The sequence below is a fragment of the Stegostoma tigrinum genome, chromosome 2, assembly GCF_030684315.1.
Source record: "Stegostoma tigrinum isolate sSteTig4 chromosome 2, sSteTig4.hap1, whole genome shotgun sequence".
NCBI classification, from domain to species: Eukaryota; Metazoa; Chordata; class Chondrichthyes; order Orectolobiformes; family Stegostomatidae; genus Stegostoma; species Stegostoma tigrinum.
Window position 1 is genome coordinate 71,512,148 of NC_081355.1, and position 20,783 is coordinate 71,532,930.

At 40.3% G+C, this 20,783-nt stretch overlaps 1 protein-coding gene across 3 annotated transcripts in view; it reads right to left on the bottom strand.

The window, feature by feature from the left end:
* The window catches only part of snx13 (sorting nexin 13), a 184,043-nt gene that overhangs the window by 28,337 nt on the left and 134,923 nt on the right, over positions 1 to 20,783 (bottom strand). For all 3 annotated transcript variants that reach the window (XM_059654543.1, XM_059654549.1, XM_059654551.1), the window contains exons 14-16: positions 14,050 to 14,154; positions 8,243 to 8,375; positions 837 to 874 (exon numbers count right to left, since the gene is read on the bottom strand). In XM_059654543.1, coding sequence (XP_059510526.1) covers positions 837 to 874; positions 8,243 to 8,375; positions 14,050 to 14,154 — 276 coding nt within the window. The remainder of the gene's footprint in view (positions 1 to 836; positions 875 to 8,242; positions 8,376 to 14,049; positions 14,155 to 20,783) is intronic.

A 20,783-nucleotide genomic window follows, 5' to 3' on the forward strand; every position in this document is an offset into this window, starting at 1 on the left:
AGTATAAAGGCTATACTGGAGAGGACAGAAACGTTAACTTCTACTTACATCACACCTTGTATCTCAAATGAAAATCCAAAGAACAGTTGGCAACTGCGTTAGATCAAGTAAAATCAGAAATTCCATCAAAGGTTTACAAACTGCACTGTTTAACAAAAAGACTCAATATTTCAGCCTTGTCTAATAATTTCAAAAGGTGATTATAAACCTAATCTTGCAAACACTTTGAAACAGAAATCAAAATCAAAGACGCACTTATACAACACAATTTTTGAGACTTATTTAAATGGACCAAGTTGACACATTAGTACATTAAATATCGAGATCAAATCTGTCAAAATAGGAATTAGTCGATACTCCCAATAGCACATTTTTTGAAACATTTTCTTTCCGTCTAATATTTTGCATCATTATATTGTAAATATCAATAAATTAAAATGCATACATTTTGAGAAAATCTGTGAAGAAGCAACGGATATTCGAATGGGTTAAATTACAGAAACACACTGACATTCCATACAGCCATGGACTATTCATTGCCTGAACTGTTTTATGTCACAATGAAGGAAGAGAGCTTATTACGTAAGTAAGCATCCTTTCCGGACATGGAACTGAGCCAGAATAAACTAATCTATAGATATTAAAACACCTGCAAAAGCACTCTAAATCTAAGAGCCCAGTAAGTAGGCATCAAAACATAAAAACAGCAAAAATAAACACCACGGCTTAAGTTTGTGGCTGACGGATGGAAATTAGTCTATTTCATGATAGAAGCAAAAATTTTTCTGAGATTATCAGCTAATGACCAAGATTATCTAACAGTCTGTAGCACTTACCGAATTTAAACTGCCAGTTGGGGAGCCATTGAAAGACTCTAGAGGGAAGAAAAGCTCAGAATGTAAAAAAATGCTTTGTGAAATAAACTGAAGGACAGCAGGTCATGTACTCAAAATAAAAATTTTAAAGTACAATTAAACACTAACAAAGGAAAATGACCAAATCATGGCAAATTGCCAATTTTCATGCTATAATACCCAAAGGATTCCTAGTAAAACAAATGCATACACCTGCAGGCAGCCAAGAACGGGGCAGCTGTGCACAAGAGAGTAGTTGATCTATGATATTAGGCTCATAATTTCAAATTATATTGTCTACTTTAACACTGGTATTTAAACTATGATGCAAGAGAGTTCTGAAAGCAATTTCCTTTGTTATTATTTTCCTTTTATCTGAAATCAGTGTGAGACTGTGTCTGTTAAGAAATTGTTCTCCACATTCAATTTGTTTTATATATCTATAATTTCTGAAGCAATAAGTGTTTTAAAAATGTTAGTTTTGTCAAATGATTGAATTTTATGCTGGATTTCAAAATCAAGATGATGTAGCCCTTTTTATACAAGCACATTACACACAAATGTGACAAAGCTAATCAGTAAAAAATAAAGGTTAATAAATCAAATCGGTTTTCAATAATAATACATGTTCATTGTAGAATCAGCTTATGTACTTGTTGCAAAATTTGAAACAGCATAAAACACATGGTGATACTCAAAAACATCATGCTGACCAGGCAAACAGAATTGAAGACAGATAGGTTATAAAATGCAGAAAGGTGAATCACATGATCTTGCTAGAAGAAACAAGGAAACCTGGATTTCCCCCCAGCTTGTTTGGCAACCTACTATAACTTTGAGAAATTAAGTAGTACCTGATTTTTCAACACATGGGTATGGTTATTTCAAAAAACTAAATAAAACAGCCAAGAAATCATATCTTTAAAAGACCAAATTATCTTCCTCCTCTTAATGTATTTATTCCGGCTTACATGTACAAAGTAATTTTAGTCAAATTAGGATATATCCAGAAAAATAACATCAAAAATTGCTGGCCCTACAAAATTAGTGACATTCCATAACAAGACGAGTCAATTTTGTTCACATGAAAACAATCCATTCTGCGGGCACAAAACAACAGAAAATTTCCTGTAGTACTTTTCCTTCATCACTAGAGGTAAGTAGAAAGCTTTATAAAATACCCACCACGCAAACAATGCAACAAATTTTTAGGCAAATTGCCAACCTATGTCTTGACCTTCCATCAACTCTAATTTGATAGATGTTTGAAATTTCCTTTGATTCTTTTAAGATTTCTTGGATCTCAGGTCTGGAAAGTGTTCAACTCAAAAGTAGCTCCATAGCATGGCCATTATAAACACCTGAAATAATCAAACCAGTATAGAACAAAATATGTCTTTCAATAGTAACCAGAGTTTGACAGTACATTAGATAATCGACGGAGCATCAATTTCTAAATTTAAAATCCTATCTGTCCTTAAATTGAAATCATGCAAGCCTGATTCGGAACAACTGGACAAGTGACAGAATAAAGGATACTGTTTCTGTTCATTTCATCTCTATCCATTTCCACCCGTTTGTTGTATTCATTTCGCACTTTTAAAAAACTGTGGGAATTTCCAGCTATGAATGTTTACATACCAATTACTTGAAAAAAAAACTTCTAAAACCATCTTTGAAGGTCAAATCTGCATGCTGAAATTATTTATTTGTCAAAGTGCAAGTACGCTTGTTTGGTGCTCACTATACAAGCACTACGTCCTACAATTATTCAAATTAGCATACAAGAAACATTTCTAAGCAGTAGCTGGTAACGCACAGCGTAAGATTTGAGAAAATTATAAATTCTAAGGAGGAAAGTGTAGAACTCCAAAAGGGCTGTGACATGTTTGGAGGACTGGGTGGATAGGTGGCAGATGAAGTTCAATGCTGAAAAGTGTGTGGTGCTGCACTTTGATGCAAAGAACATGGAGAGACAGGATAAAATAAAGGGTATGTTTGTAAAATATGTACTACAGCTTTGAAGGTAAATCAGAGAAGTTGGACTGTTTGTTTTCCTTGAAAAAAGTGAAAGCTAAGAGGAGATTTGATAGAGGTTTTTAAAAATCATGAAGGATCTCGTAGAGCAGATCAGGAGAAACTGTTTCTACATGTAAACAGATAGAGAGTCAGAAGGCACAGGTTTAAAGTATTTTGCTAAAGAAGCAAATGCAAGAAGAGAATTTTTTTCTCCACACAGCAATGTGTCCCCTGGGAGTGCGTTGGATGCAAGTTCAATGGACTGATTGATTGATTGATATATTGATATATTATTGTCACAGACTGAGATATACTGTGAAAAGTATCATTTTGCATGCTATACAGGCAAATTGTACCATACAAAGTGCATCAGGGTAGCAGAACAGAGTGCAGAATACAGTGCTACAGCCACAGAGAAGGGGCAGAGAGAGCTGAGAATTAACATTTGAGAGGTCCGTTCAAGAGACTGATAACAGCAGGGAAGAAGCTGCTCTTCAATCTATTTGTACACGTATTCAAACTTCTATATCTTTTGCCCGACAGAGGAGGGTGGAAGACAGTATAACTGGGGTGGGAGGGGTCTTTGAATACGTTAGTTGCTTTCCAGAGGCAGTAGGAAGTACAGATGGAATCAATAGATGGAAGGTTGGTTTGCAGGATGGACTGGGCTGTGCTCATGACTCTTGAATTGAGGCATTTAAGAGGGCACTGGATAATTATTTAAATAGAAACAACTTGCTGGGTTACAGAGAAAAGGCATGAGGATAGGCTCTAAACTCAAATTAACAATGAAGTGCTCAGACAGGGTCACTTCCTGCAGAACAATAAATACTGGCCTAGCCAGTGACATCCACATTGATTAACAAATATTAAAAAAAGTTGCCCTGAATACACTCTCTACGACGTCATCGTCTCGGATATCTTTGGATGTGACAAAGAGACACTGAAGTTCCTCATTCAGCACATACTGCTCTCTTGCTACCACGACTGCCAATGTGGAGTTGTACTGATTCAGACAGGTAGCAAGAACTGTAGACGCTGGAGTCAGAGACAATACAGTGTGGAGGTGGAGGCACACAGCAGGTCAGGCAGTATCAGAGGAGTAGGAAAGTCGACATTTTGGGTCAGGACTCTTCTTCAAAACTGGGGAAGGAGAAGAGAGCTGGGAAATAAATAGAGGGAGGAGGGTGGGGCCGGGGAAAAGTAGGTGGGATGGTGATAGGTGGATGCAGGTAGGGAGTAGTGGGGATTGGTCAGCGGGATGAGTGGGGCAAATAGGTGGGAAAGAGGATGGACATGATGTGTCACGTCAGGGAGGCAGGGATAAGAGGAAGAGTTGGACATGGGATGAGGCCTGGGTAGGCTCCCGCCAACCGCAGCCCTACCCATCTTCTCTCCCACCTCCCTGACCGGACACAACCTATCTTCTCACCCACCTATCTGCCCCACTACACCCTACCTGCATCCACCTATCACCATCCCACCCACCATTCCCCAGCCCCACCCTTCCTCTCTCCAGTTCCCAACTCCCTTCCTCCTCCCCAGATCTGAGGGGTCCTGACCCAAAACATTGACTTCCCTACTTCTCACACTGCCTGACCTGCTGTGTTCTACTGATAGAACTACAATTTTTCCTAAGTTGATCAAACAAGGAAGTTGAACTAGATATTCACCAGAGGTCCAAAATGTTACTGGGTCTGCAGACACGTTGGAATAAAACAAAGACAGAAAAACTACATAGAGCGAAAAGGCTGTTTAAAAAACAAAACAGGATTCCTTGGCTTTATTAACAGAATTATGGAGTACAAGAAGGTATGCTAAACATTTTGTAAAATATTGGTTAGGCCTCTATTGAAGTATAGGCTCAATCCTGGACACAGAACTTTCAGAAGGAAGTTAATGTCCTGGAGCATGCAAAAGGGAGCTACTTTCACAGGAGCAGTAATGAGGCACTTCAGTCATATAGAGAAAAATGCTGCGGGTAATTAGAACATGAGACAGAATTTGAGAAGAGAGAAATGAATACTGCAGGTCACTGACTGTGTGTCAGAATAACAACTTGCATTTATGTTGTACGTTTAATATGACAAAATGCACTATGGCAGTCAAAAGCATAAGCAATAAAAACACAACATTGAGTCATAGAAGATATTCAGACAGATAAGCTTAACACAAGAACTTTTTTTTAAGAAAAGAAGCACTTTCAAAGGGTGACAGAAAGGTACAGGTGTATGGAAAACATCTTACATTTTAGGGTGAAGGCAGCAGAAGTCACAGCTGTCAAAAGCAGAGCAATGAAAACCAAGGACAGGCAACGGCCATAAATGGAAGAGTGCTTTTCGTCAACTGTGGTTGCACACCAGCTAAATTGTACAGTGCAGGCTTCTTTTGTTGGCAGCTAACAAGTGATACTTGTACCTATAACCATACTATGATTCTTTTTTTAAGATTCCTGGCCTCACTGATATTTTGTTGTTTTATTCTTTTCATCATTTTTGCTTTGGTGATGTGAAATTTGAGCTGACAGCTAACAGGTAATCTTTGGACCATCAGCAGCAGTTTGTGTTTGTTTAGAGAAGAGAGCAAACAATTTGCTATTTGTTATTGAGGCCAGGTCTGAAAGTTAACTGCATATTGTTTCTCATTAAAAGTGCTCCATTGACACTTTTGACTCCAGGGTAGTCTTATGCTCAGGCAAAAGACTATATTGAAAGTTAACTGGGACCCCATGGAGAGAAGGTCAGTTTGGCAAGTTTAGGCTGTAGTTTGAACTAATGATTAGGTAAAAAGTATTGTGCTCCAGGACAGAGGTTTGATTGCTCCCTTGTTATCTTCTCGTCATCAACTTATTCAAAAGTTGGGTAATAGAATATCAGTAATAAAAATTAAATGAATACTCTTCAGAGCCCACTGAAAGATAGCTGTAAGCATCATTATTGTCAGAAACCAACTAAGATACAATCCTATGTACTGGTGATGTTATGATTTGTGGAATCTGCTTAAGTGAAATTGCCAGCAATTTCATTTTTGATTTATACCTTAACTTTGAATTTGGCTCCGTGCGAGAATGGAGGCTAGAATTGAAGAGGATTGGATTTAAAACTACAGGCATTAATTGGATTGCCTTGTGGTTTAACTTTGATCTACTAAAGCTACTGGTGCGATATTGGTTATTCACAAATTCTAATAATCACTATTCAAAAGTCTGGTTAGGAACCACTAGAGTCAATTTTGAGAATCAATTATTCTAATTTTACTGTGTTATGATTACAGAGGCCATTTTGACTGCCTATCTCCATGTTGTAACATTAATCTCAAATGATAATTATGATCTTAAATTTCAAAAGACAGGTGCTATGATTCTACCATTACATTTTTCAATTGCCTCTTGACTTTTCCTAATTTTGTACCTATTTGCATAAACGTCTACTTGCATCATGGTTTCTTGCAATTTAATCACTTCTGCTTTCCAACTGATGAGACCTCATCAGTACTTTCCACTTCTCCCTCTTTTCATGTATCTATACCCGCTTAAAACCTTTTACATCTCTAAAGTTTTCCATTTCTAACAATGACATTCAGGTTTGAGGTTTCTCTTTTCAAATACTGCCTGATATGCTGAATGATGCCAGCATTTTCTGTCTTATATGAAGGCAAAGCAGAAGTAATTGTTTGCGAGTCACATCAGCTGTCCTTATGTACAGGAATTACACTGTAAAGAATACCGTGCCTCTCCAGCGAAGTTAGTCTTATTTGTAGCTGTAAAGGCTTCAGTGAATGTGTGTCTATCACTAGAACCATGGTTCCTCAGTCAATTTTCTCTGGACATAACAAAAACAACTTGGAAATTGCGACATTTGGAGGGTGGGCAGAGTGGAGTTCAGGGATTAGGGCAGAAGAACAACAAAGAATAAGATAACTTAGTCCAAAATGGCACAAATGTTAAAGGAAGTGACTGAGGTCACCAAAGATGCAGGAAAAGAAACTCGGTCTATAGATTCCTTGGCTTTTATTAGCAAGAGTAGTCAAGAGTCTGAAACTTGGGTAAGTTGCAATGAGCCTTTCTAAAGCATTAGTTTGGCTTCAGTTGGAATATTGTGGCTAAGTCTGGGCACTATGATTTAGTCATTGACCAGGCCTTAGTGGATGCAATGGAAATTGATTGCAGGTACCAGGGTCAAAATACATCAGAACATGGAAATACTAAAGAAACTAGTATTGTTTGGTTTATAAAATTAAACAACTGCATATCCTATGCTTTGAACATGCACCACATTAGATGGTGTTATGGAGATAGTAGGAACTGCTGATGCTTCAGGATCTGAGATTACAAGGTGTAGAGTAGGATGAACACAGCAGACCAAGCAGCAGAGGAGCAGGAAAGCTGGTGTTTCAGGTCTTTGCTGTGTGCATTCAGCTCTACACCTTGTTATCTCGACATCAGATGGTATTTGCTGAACTCAAACAATACAACACTGTCTTGGTGAGAATTATCTCCTATGCACAGTGAATAAGCCCATCTCAAACAGTGTTGCAAAGAGGAAATCCCATTCAGCCACTTCCCTTTCATTGCAGGAACTGGAAGCTACGTCAAAGCCTCAATTTTAAAGAACTAGTCATGAAATCCTTCCAGACCTCATTCACTGAGTATGCAGCGATTGCTGATGGTAAGCACATTTTCTGAACTCAGCACTGAGCATGCTGAAAATGCCTCTAACCAATGCTTTGTCTAGGTGGTGAAGGAATGTGGCCCTGTGGCAAATGGATTCTACTGCACAACAGCGAACAGGCAGATTCAAAGCTACTAAATTTGAGGTACACAATTCTGTATAATTATGTACCAAATTTTAAGTGGTAGTGCAGTATAAATAAACCACAAACGGCAAAAAAGAAATTAGACGGAACATTACCCTTAAGGTGGGAGTGAGTCCAGCTGTTCTGTGGAAGCATTAGCACTGTGAGCTGTCCAACAACGGCTGGCTCTAACTACACGAAGACCTATAATTACTCTAAACTTACACACTCCAGCCCAATGGTTTGGTGTATCTGGTTGTTCAAGGAAAGCAATCAAGACACCTAGATCAAAAATGTTATGGTGCACATAAACGCAAACTTTTCTTTGCCTTAGGTTTGTAAATTCCCACAATTAAGATTTTGTAATTGATCTTTTAGTTGCATCTGCATGTGCCTTGCTGGAGGTAATGATGATCCAGATGCATGGAACCTGTATTAAAGTTTAAACATTGACAATATGAAGTACACCATATACAGTAACAAAAGGTATCAGCAGATAACTTTGTATTGTGTATTACGTTAACATTCAACAGTTCCAACAGAATACTATCTGTATTTACAGATTTTTCACATACCCAAGTCGCCGTCATCTGACCCTCTGATACTTGGATCTTTCAACATGTCTAACTCAGCTAACATCCTCACATAAAGTGGATTTTGCCTGAAAGAAGGGTAGAATTGCTCATCCTTCAGCATCATTTCATAGACCTTTATAAAAAAGTAAACAATATTAGTTTTCTAAGACAAAATACTTTCTACATTTGTACATAAATCTTAACATTTAACAAGATGCTACCGTTGTGCGGCAAACATTATGTCCAAAATTTGCCAATCAAATTCAGAATCCTTATTTGTAAGTGAGATGAAATGAAAAATTACTCATCTTCCCACATCTTTTGAGGCTTGATTTATGTTGCAGGATCCTGCCCAACTCAGGCAGTGTAGTGAACCATGTATACAGTCAAGAATACATGTTCTCAGAAGCCATATCCTCTTTTCACAGTAATTATACTGTACTCCAGTAAGTAAACAAAGTTCAAAAGTTGGCAACGTTTCTTTGACAAACTGAGAGAAGTCACATAGGTAAAAGCAATAGGTCTATGTGGAAAAAGAGAGAGAGGGCTTTGAGGTAGATAGTTGGGGGATTGGAGGTGCAGGCAGTCAGATAGTGAGGTTGTTCTGTTATTGGTAGGGGGGAAAATGGGAGGATGTCACTCATCTGTTGTTGGGTGGGGTGTGGAATGGCTGCTGTATTATAGTTTAAGAGTAGAAATTTTCCTAGTTAATGATCAATACAAACGAATCGGCATCGTTCGAGGTCTTCAACACTGTCAAAGAGAGTTTTGGAACGTCCAACACACTGGATAATAGCTCTTCAGAAATTCAAGCTGCCTAGGAAATTCCAATGTAATCACTGCACCAGAACTACACATGGTTTCTGATGTGATTCCATCAGGGTATATCCTCGTGTTGGGAAGTTGAAGGCTAATAACTTCAGCCCCATGATCCCGTACTATATCAAACTCCAGATAGCCATGAAATAGACAGAAATTAATAATACACAAATGTAGCACCTCAAAAAAGTTGAAAACAGAACCTATTCTACTCGATTGATTACCTTAGCATAATATAGAGGGTGGGCAAACAGCAATGTGAAGCCTCAACAATTTCAACTGACACCATCATATGCACACATCGTCTTGGTTTCCTGGCCTAAATCACAGTCTGAACAGTGTTAGGAACAAGATTCAGATTGGGAGAAAGCCAGATTTGAAGACCAACTGATACAGTTCCCAGTATTAGCATAGGTGGATTGGCATAGTGGAGAGTGAACCTAAAGCAATAGAAGGCCCAGAATTTCTGGAGTCCAGAAGAGCATAGATTTCAAATGGTTTGAACAACTAATCCTAATTTCCCTGGTCAACAGGGAAATTCAAACAAATTAGCTCACTGTACCTCTTTTTTGCCTCAATGTGTCTGAAAAATTAGTCATCACAGTCCAACTCATACGTTATATGCAGGACTCCATTATTTTCTCTTAGGTGTCCAATGTGTTAGGAATAGCAGAAGGGGGAAGGGTCTTTGAAGATGGTGTGATGTAAACTGTGATTTTGTAAATTATATGTTTTAACTTTGGGTGTTTGGTTTTTGAGTTAGTAACCTACAGGTTTTCATTGCATCTAAACTTAAGAATTAACTTCAAGCATTTCCGTAGCGGAGATGAACAAAAACATAAATTGCTGGAAAAGCTCAGCAGGTCTGGCAACATCTGTGAAAAAAACATTTCAGGTCTGGTGACCCTTCTTCAGATGGTAGTTGGGCAAACGTTAGTTTATATGCAGAAAACAGGGAGGGGGACGGGGTAGGAAGTAAACAGTATGATAGGGCTCAAAGAAAGAGAGAGAGAAGAGCAGTTGGATAAACAAAGAAGTTGATAATGATCCAGCTAGGAGGGAGAATAGTTGTTCACAGGGATTGTTAGTGGTAAACAACACAGTGTGTAATGGCAGGCTATTTGATAACAAGGCCTAGTGTATGGCGTAGGGGGCTATGACGCTAATGCTATGAAGCCTTAAAATGATTGAACTTGAGAGAATCCGGAGTGCTGCAGAGTTCCCTAGCGAAAAATGAGGTGCTGTTCTTCTAGCTTACGTTGCACTTTGCTGGAACACTACAACCAGAGATGGAGATGTTGGCCAGGGAACAGGGTGATGTGTTGAAATGGCAGGCAACAGGGTAACACGGTAAATTTTGTGAGCAGAACGTAGATGTTTTGCGAAGCATTCACTCAGTATAAGCTTCCTTTCCTCATTGTAGAGGAGACCATATTGTGAGCAGTAGAATAGATTCTGGGAAGTGCAGGTGAAGTGTTGCTTTAGTGGGCAGTTGCTGGAGGTGAAAGAAGAGTGGACCAAGGTGTCCCGGAGGGAACAGTCCCTGCGGAAGGCGGGCAAGGGAGGGGAGGGAACTATGTGTCTGGTGTGGCATCTTGCTGGAGGTAGCAGAAATGGTGTCTGATGATCTTCTGGATGTAGATTCTAGTGGGATGATAGCTAAGGACAAGGGGTAACCTATTATTGTTTCAGGAGGGAACAGAGGAGAGCGGGCAGAAGTGCAGGAGATGGGTCGAATCCGGTTGAGGGCCCTGTCGACAACAATGCTGGGGAATTCTTGGTTGAGGAAGAAGGTGGACATTTCAGAGTCTCTCTTGTCGAAGTTAGCCTCGTCTAAACATACATGACAGAGACGGACGAACTGAGAGAACGGGATGGAGTCTTTACAGGAAGCAGGGTATGAGGATGTATTGTCCAGACAGCTGTGGGAGTCAGTGGGTTTATTGTGCATATTAATGGCCAGTATCCCCAGAAATGGAAACAGAAGTGTCAAGAAAGGGAAGGGGGTGTCAGAGATACACCAGGTGAAAGTGAAGACAGAGTGGAAATGGGAAGCGAAGTCGATGAACTTTTCCAATTCCGGACGATAGAGGGGAAACAGCACTGATGAGATCATTGATTATATTGAAGAGTGGGTTGTTGTGGGGGTCAGAATAGGACTGGAACAAGAAATGTTCCATGTACCCACGGCCACCCTTCTGACCTGAAGAAAACAACAGGAGTTAAAAGAGAGGTTGTTGATTTACACCATCCGCAGTTCTTTCAGTTTTTATTTCTGTAGCTGACATTTTTTTTTTGCAACAGAATTTGAGGCCTGCCTTTAGAGAGTGAATTGGTATACCACTTACTGTTGTTTATCTATCTTTGATTGTTTCATAATCCGCAAAGACTTCTGGAACCTTTTTTTTAAAAAAACAACCATTTACGGTAACACCCATAGCTTCGAGAAGCAGGCTTTTGGTTTCACTTATTTTGATTGGGGCAGCACTCAAGTTATTGGATAAAGATGGTGTAGAGACTGGTGCTCCTCACTAGAGAAGGACACAGAGAACTATGTTAAAATCGAGTGAAGAGTCAGTATTTGCCCCGGAATAGAAGCATTGGGATAATACTCTGAAGAGGTTACTTAAAGCAGAGTACATTTAAGCTCAAGTCTACCTTTAGATCCAGTCTATATACAAACCCTGGTGCAACTATTACACAAATGATGCTTTGGGCACTATACAAAAGCTGTTTCCTAGTGTCTTCAATTTATAAAAGGATTGTCTTGAAATTAATGGGATTATATTTTGACTGCATTTTAAAAAATATTAGATTGTGTATTAAAAGATTCCAGCTTTGTGTGACTGCTTGTGTGGAGTGTGCATATTTTTCTCGTATCTGTGTTGATTTTGTTGGAGTGCTCTAGTTCCCTTGCACAGTCCAAAGATGTCCAGGTTAGGAGGATTCAATGGTTAGAAGAAAAATGCAGGGTTACAGGGTGGGGTGTGGGTCTGCTTGGATGCGAGTCTGCGTGGGATGCTCTTTGGGAGGGTGGGTGCTGACTTGATGGGCCAAATGACTACTTTCTGCACTGTAGAAATTCTATGGTTCTAAGACGATGACTTGATTTATTCTATTTTATCTTCATCCTTGGATTAATAAACTTAAGTTTTATTTTAAGACAAAGCCGGCAACATTACATGCTTATGTTTCTGTGAGAGACCACTTTGTTAAAACCAAAACAAAACACAAGCTATCAGGCCAGGTTTCAGTCTAGGTCTACAAACCGAAAGAACTGCAGATGCCATAACTCAGGACCGGTTGTGAGGAAGCGTCACCAGACCCAAAATCTTCAGATGCTGCCAGTCTTGCTGAGCTTTCCCAGCAACTTCCGTTTTGTTCAGTCTCGGTCTGATTTGTCCAGTAATAGACACACAATCTGGGATCATAATGTTATGGAGTGGCAAATCATTCCTCTTACTTAACTACACACTCACCTCAGATAACACAGTGCGAAGCTGGATGAACACAGCAGGCCAAGCAGCATCTCAGGAGCACAAAAGCTCATGGATGAAGGGTCGAGGCCCGAAATGTCAGCTTTTGTACTCCTGAGATGCTGCTTGGCCAGCTGTGTTCATCCAGCTTCACACTTTGTTATCTTGGATTCTCTAGCATCTGCAGTTCCCATTATCTCTACACATTCACCTCAACTGTTTTCTGAAGGCCAGAGAGGCACAGGATTAAATAACCCCTACCTTTCAGTGACACGTTTGAAAATCTAATTGTTGATTGCCAAAAATCAGATTTAAATTTCATGATATGTAACTGCAGAACTAGGTTTTTTGGCTGTTTAACCCTGTTCTGCCATCTAATTAGATCAAGGTTGATCTGCAAAATAAATCCAAATACTTGCCTTGGTTTAGGTATTTTTAGATTTTTTATTTACCAAAATATCATCAATTTCAGGTTTAAAAATCAATTAACTTGCAAAGGAGTTCCAAATTTTCGTCATGTTTTGGATGTAAAAACATTTCCTAACTTCATTCCCAAAAGGTGTTGATTTATTTTAATGAATATGCCTTCACTGCATGCTTTTTCCTCCTTCTCACCTCCCAGACTCGTCAATCAGTCTTTATCTATCCCAACAGCATTAACACATTCAACACTTTGCTCAGGTCATCCACAATCCAAATCTGAAGAAACCCTTCCTTTGTTTATGGATAACCAATGGAGTTTTGAAGGATCACTGGGCGCAAAACATAAACGTTTCCTCTCCACTGATGTTGTCAGACCTGCTGAATTTTTCAAGCAATTTCAGTCTTGTTTATAATTTCCAGCATCTACACTTCTTTTGGTTTTTATTCTCTTGGTTTATGTAGTTTCTTCTTGTAATTTAGACTTTAGAGTACAAGTATTATGATAAACCTACACTGCACCATCTCAGAAGTCAACACATCCTTCCGGAAGTGTAATGTTCAAAACACCAGATGCAGTTAAACCCAAGTCTCTGCACAGCTTTCGCAAAACTCCTACTTCCAAAGTCAGCATTATATTAGCCTTGTTGAAGTTTTTGGTTCTGGTCTATGATATTTTAGTGATCCAAGTACAATGGAAACCCAATCATCTTTGGATCTCAATTACTTCTAGCTTCGTACAAGTGAGAAAGATCTTATTTCGTTCTTTTTAGGTCCAAAGTGAATAGCCTACATTGAAAAGGATTTGCCAGTTCCACACATTTGCTTAATTTATTAATATTTTTGGGCAATTTTATGCTTCTATCCACATTTAACATTGATGTTAGGATACAAGATAAATCTAAGCAGATTTAAGAATGGCAACAGACCACTCAATACTTGGAGAAGTGATAACTTGAAAGTGCTCCATCTAACATTCAGTCTATCCTTATGGAGATTGGCAATGGAAACTTCATCTTTGAGCACAGGAATATAGAGACCTGACAAAGATGGAGGGAAAATAACAAAGTGAAAGTTTTTCTTCAAACCTACCTTTCGTTGAATGTCATCAAATATTTCTGGTGTGGTATCCTCATAATTTAGCTTTTCTGCCAATTTAGCAACCAAATTATCATCCACGTGGACTCTTGGAGATGCCTGGAGGAGGAGAAGAAAATTTTTTTTATAATTCAACAATCACCATATAGTTTGTTTCTGCATTAGCATTAATAATATTGTGTTTTCAAATACTTGATTGAACCAGACCCAACTTTTTGTCAGTTATTCACAATGACACGTTCCTTTTTTCAACAGGGTACTGCTCCAAAAAATTATCCTCTCTCCCAAGGACAGAAATATCACCTTTCAGTTTACAATGGGCAATGGTTAAACTGATTTTGCCTAAATGATAATGAGCACTGGTCAGACCACAGCTGGAATAGGGATGAACTGTTCAGGCTCCCATACCTAAGGGAAGATATACTTGTATTGTAGAATCATTAAGTTGATCCTGGGTACGAAGGAGTTTTCTTCTGGGGAGATTTTGTTTACGTTAGATTTATACTCATTGGAGTTTAGGAGGAGGAGTGGAATCCTATTTGAAAGATATACTTGCCATTAACCTATGGCTGTTGCTACCCTTGCTTAACAAAAAAAAACACTCTGATTTAAAATTAACGACTGATCCAACATGCTTTTGTGTAGAAGTGCTTCCAAACATCTCACCCGAACGATCTGGCCTTAATTCCCACACTATGCCCCCAATTCTAAAATCCCCTAATTCTAAAATCCCCAACTAACAGACATATCATTTATCTTTACCTACCCTGATTTTCCTGTTCATATCATGAAGGCTTTGATCAAGTCACCCCTTAATCTTCTCAATTTGAGAAAACAGGCTCTAGCTTTTAGTGCAACATCTAATAATATATACTCCCCAAACTGAATTTAATCTGCAACTGCTTTGCCCAAATAGTCTAATTTGTTTTGATTTGGAATAAATATTCAGCATATCCACCAAAAGTTTGCTGCCCTCCTTTTGCCAATATAACCAAAGAGTGTAGCTAGTGAATTCAAGGGGATAAAGCCTGGGCACCTGAAGGCATGGAGATGGTTCAGAGATAGAAAATAATAAGGCCATAAAAATAACTTAGTACAAGCAGCATAAATAGAAATTTAAGGCACAAGAATTCTGGGCGTGAACACTGGCTAGGAACGATGTTGGTGATGAGTCAGCAGAACTTTGTGCCATATAGCTTAGGATAGTGTATGGCCAGTATAATTTTTGATTAGCTACCATTTATGGAGGTTTCTGGACAGGATGTTGCCCAGTCAAGTCTTGAAGTGACAAATGATTGAATCTCTAAGAATGACAGGGTTGTAATAGTAGAGGATTTTAGCTTTGCTAATGTAGACTGGGACTGCCATAGTGTTAAGGGCTTGGATGACGAAGAATTTGTTAAGTGTGTTTAAGAAAATTTTCTTTGTCAATATGTAGGTGTACCTGCTAGAGAAGAAACAAAACCCAAGAGTTCTTGGGAACTAAGGCAGGGCAAAGTGACTGACGTGTTAATGGGGAGCAGTTTACGATGTGAATGTGTGACAATAATCCCATCGGTTTCAGGCGGCATGGTGGCTGCCTCACAGCACCAGGAATTTGGGTTTGATTCCACTGTTGGTCGACTGTGTGGAGTTTGCACATTCTCCCAGTGTCTGCATGGGTTTCCTCTGGGTGCTCCAGTTTCTTCCCACAGTCCAAAGGTGCGCAGGCTAGGTGGTTTGGCCGTGCTAAATTGCCCGTAGTGTTCAGGGATGTGTAGATTAGGTGCGTTATGGGGGATCGGTCTGTGGGATGCTCTGAGGGTCGGTGTGGACTTGTTGGGCCGAAGGGCCAGTTTCCACATTGTAGGAAGAAAAGTAATGGCAAAGGAAAGACCTTGTACAAAAGTTGAAGTTGTAGACTGGATTAAGGTCAAACTTGACAGTATTATGCAAGAACTTGCAAAGGCTGACTGGGGTAGGCTGTTTGCAGGTAAAGGCATGACTGGCAAGTGGAAGACTTTCAAAAGCGGGATGCTATGAGTTCAGAGACAGTGTGTTCCTGTTAGGGTGAACAGCAAAGCTGATAGGAGTAGAGAGCACTGGGTGACTAGAGATATTGAGGCTCTGGTCAAGAAAAAGAACGACATGTGTCAGGTACAAGACAGCTGGAATCAAGTGAATCCCTCAAGCATAATCAGGGGGTACAGGCATACCAAAGAAGGAAATCAGGAGAGCAAAATGGGATACAAGATCAGAGATAATGGGAACTGCAGATGCTGGAGATTCCAAGATAATAAAATGTGAGGCTGGATGAACACAGCAGGCCAAGCAGCATCTCAGGAGCACAAAAGCTGACGTTTCGGGCCTAGACCCTTCATCAGAGAGGGGGATGGGGGGAGGGAACTGGAATAAATAGGGAGAGAGGGGGAGGCGGACCGAAGATGGAGAGTAAAGAAGATAGGTGGAGAGGGTGTAGGTGGGGAGGTAGGGAGGGGATAGGTCAGTCCAGGGAAGACGGACAGGTCAAGGAGGTGGGATGAGGTTAGTAGGTAGCTGGGGGTGCGGGTTGGGGTGGGAGGAAGGGATGGGTGAGAGGAAGAACCGGTTAGGGAGGCAGAGACAGGTTGGACTGGTTTTGGGATGCAGTGGGTGGGGGGGAAGAGCTGGGCTGGTTGTGTGGTGCAGTGGGGGGAGGGGATGAACTGGGCTGGTTGAGGGATGCAGTGGGGGAAGGGGAGATTTTGAAACTGGTGAAGTCCACATTGATACCATATGGCTGCAGGGTTCCCAGGCGGAATATGAGTTGCTGTTCCTGCAACCTTCGGGTGGCATCATTGTTTTGTGCTCCTGGGATACAAGATCATTTTGGCAGATAAGGTTAAGAAGAATCCAAAGAGATTCTACAAATACATTAAGGGCAAAGGGGCAACCAGGGATCTTGAAGAGCAAGGAGGCCTTCTATGATGGAACGGCAGAGATGGGCGAGATACTAAAGGAACATTTCACGTCAGTATTTACTGTGGACAAAGACATGAAAGCTAGGGAATGGAGGAAAATATAGAGTGATATCTTGAAAACAGTCCACATTACAGAAGAGGGGATACTGGAGGTCTTAAAACACATCAAGGTAGATCATTCGCCAGGACCTGGACAAGTGTATCCTAGGATGTTGTGGGAAGATATGGAAGAAATTGTGGGGTTCCTAGCAGATTTTTTTTATCATCTACTGCCATGGGTGCCTGTGTCTTTATTTAAGAACAGCTGCAAGGAAAAGCCAGGGAACATCAGACCGATGAATTTGATGTCAGTGGTGGGTAAGTTGATATAGAGTATTTTGCGAAACAGGATTTACATGCATTTGGAGAGGCAAGAATTAATTAGGGATAGTCAGCATTGCTTTGTATGTGTCTCATAAACGTGAAAGATTTTTTGATGATGCGATCAATAAGATAGATGAGGGTAGAGCCGTGGAGGATGTCTGACTGGACTTTAGCAAGGCTTTCGATAAGGTTGCCCATGATAGACTGGTTAGTGAAGTTAGATCACATGAGATCCAGGGAGAGCTAGTCAATTGGATGCAAAACTGGCTCAACAGTAGGAGACAGAGGGTCGTGGTACAGATGCAAATTACTGCAGATGCTGGAATCTATACTGAAAACAAGAAATGCTGGAGATCAAAGTAAGCTAATGTTTTGAGTCTAGATGACACTTCATCAGAGCTGAAGTGCTGAGGGAGAAAGGATGTTTATTAGTTCAGATTAAGAGAGCGGAATGTGAAAATGTCAGAACACTGGTGTGTCTAATTACCAGACTGTAAAGAACAGTCAGTGCCACTGGAATGGGAGAAGGGGACAGAAGACATGGTGACAGAGAATGTAACAAGCAAAGCTAAAAGAAAGGGAAGGACTGGGTTCACAACTTGAAGGTGTTGAACTCAATATTGAAACCAGAAGGTCATAAACGGCCTAGTTTGAAGACAAGATGTTGCTCCTCCAGTTTTCACTGTGATTCACTGGAGCATTAGAGCATGCTGAGGACACACAAGTGAGCATGCGAGCAGGATGCTATATTAAAAATGACTAGCTACAGGAAGGTCAGGGTCAGGGTGTTGGTGGTCGAGGAATGGGCTAGGTGTCCCAGACAGAACGATCCCTGCGAAATGCAGATAGGGGAGTCAGGGAAGACGCGTTTGGTGGTGATATTCTGCTGGAGTTGTCTGAAATGGCTGAGAATGATCCTGTGAATGGGGATGCTGGTGAGATGAAAAGTGAGAACAAAGAGAAACCGATCACACTGTTGTGAGTGATGGGAAGGGCAAAGGGCAGATGCAGTTGAGGGCTCTGTCAACCACAGTAGGTAGGAAACCACAGTTGTGGAAGGAAGGCATATCAGCAGTGCATCGTCCAAACAGACATGACATAGGCAAAAGAACTGGGAGACTGGGATGGAATCCTTGCACCACATGCGGTGGGAATAGCTATGGTGAAGGTTGCAATGGAAGTCTGTGGCTTTTGTATTGGATGGTAGTTGACAGTTTATTCCCCAAAATGAAGACAGACCTCAAGGAAACGGTAGGGAAGTGTCAGAAATGGACAATGTGAAAGTTACAGAGAAATAGAAATTTGAGGCCAAATGAACATGAAGTGGCAATGAAACAAGGATCGTTCCACATACCCTAAAGTGGCAGGCATAACTAGGACCCGTGTGGGTATCCGTGGCGACTCCTTTGACTTGGCAGAAATAAGATGAATTCAAGGCAGTGGTAGAGGGTTGTTTTTTGACCAAGTCCTGTGGTCGGCAGTGTCGGGTCAACTGTTGTTTGTCATTTCTGTAAGTGATTTGCATGAAAATACAGGTAGCATGTTTAATAAGTTTGTGGGTGACACCAAAACTAATGGTGTAGTATACAGTGAAGGTGGCTATCTAATCTTCATCAGGTGGAGCACTGGGCAAAGGAGTGGTGGATGGAGTTAAAACTTAGTTAAATGTGAGGTGGTGTGTTTTAGTAAGTCAAACTAGAGCAGGACTCAGTTAATGGTAGGGGCCTGGGGAGTGTTAGTGAACAGAGAGATCTAGGGGTTCAAGCATATAGGTATACTGGCAGACAAAGTGATAAAGGCAATGTTTGGCATGTTTGCCTCAGCTCAATGAGTGTTGCAGTGGGGACATTACGTTGTGGCTGTACAGGGCATTGGTAGGCCATTTTCAGAGTGCTGCGTACAGTTCTGGTCACCTTTCTAATGGAATAATATTATTAAACTGGAAGGGGTTCAGAAGATACTCACACTTTACCTGGACTGGAGGGTTTGAGTTATGGGGGGAGGCTGGATAGATGGGACTATTTTCCCTGGACCGTAGGAGGTTGAGGGGTCTCCTTATAGAGGTTTTACAAAATCACGATGGACATAGATAAGGTGACTTTCAAAAGGCCTTTTCCCCAGGATGGGGAGTTCAAAATCAGAGGTCATAGGTTTAAGGTGAGAGGGTAAAGATTTAAAAGGGACCAGAGGAGCAACTTTTTCATAGAGGGCTGTGCATTTGTAAAATGAACTGCCAGAGGAAGCAATATATGCAGTTACAACATTTAAAAGTTGTTTATACAGATACATGAATAGGAAAGGTTGAGGGATATGGACCAAACACAGGTAAATGGGACTAGTTAAGTTTGGGAAATCTGGATGGCATGGACAAAGGATCTGTTTCTGTTTTGTATGACGATATGAACATAGGCAGTCTAGCAATAGAGAAAATGGTTTTGAAAGTTTTCAGCATTAAAGAAGTTACAGTATTGCAAGTAGTGCGGTTTAAACTGAAATGAAAGTACTGACTGGAGGAGAAATTCAGATGGAGTGTCTTGATGATGCAGTACTTTTGGTAATGTTTGGGTTAATGATCAAAAAAACAATGATATACATGTTATAGAATTTGTTTCATCATCTGGTTGACTGTTCAAGCAGTGTAACTTGAGATAACTATAATTTGGAAAAAGTAATATTTCTGATGAGACATTTCCAGATTGGTTAGTTGCAACCAGTGGGGTACCACGAGAATCCATACTTGGGCTTCAGTCAGCATTAATGAAGTAGAAAAGAGAACTGAGCATGGTGCCTTCTGTCAAATAAAGCTAGATGGAAATGTATGCTACAAGGAAGATGGGCAAGGCTGTCCAGAGAAGTTAAATGAGTGAGCAATAATGCAGATGGAATGTAGAGAAATATGAAATATCTACATTGCTAAGAAAAACAGGAAAACATTTGCTAATGGCAAACGTTGGTATACAGAGAGACCTGAACACCTTATATGTGAGCAGTTAAGATTAGTTAACACGCAGATACAATTTGCTTTCCAATTGCTTGTTGTATATGAGACTTTAGAACAGAGTTCAGAGAGCAAATGCACAAGAGGCATTTCTGTGATTATGAGATCAGGTCCTGATAAAGCCATACGTCAGAACACGCTCATGTGGGAGAGCAAACAATGAGTAGACTTGTTCAGGACTTGGTCAGGTGACAGACTATAAATATAGACACAGAGCTGAGGGACTATTCTTAAGAACAAGCAGGAGCTGGTAATTCAGCCCCTTGTGCCTGCTCTGCTGTTAAATACTATCATGGCTGAATCAGCCTTAACTCCACTTTCCTGCCCACTCTCCACAGCCCTTTAACCCATACCAATTAAAAATCTGTGCACATCCTCATCGAATTTATTCGGTGTCTGATGTCCACTGCATTCTCTGGTACTGATTT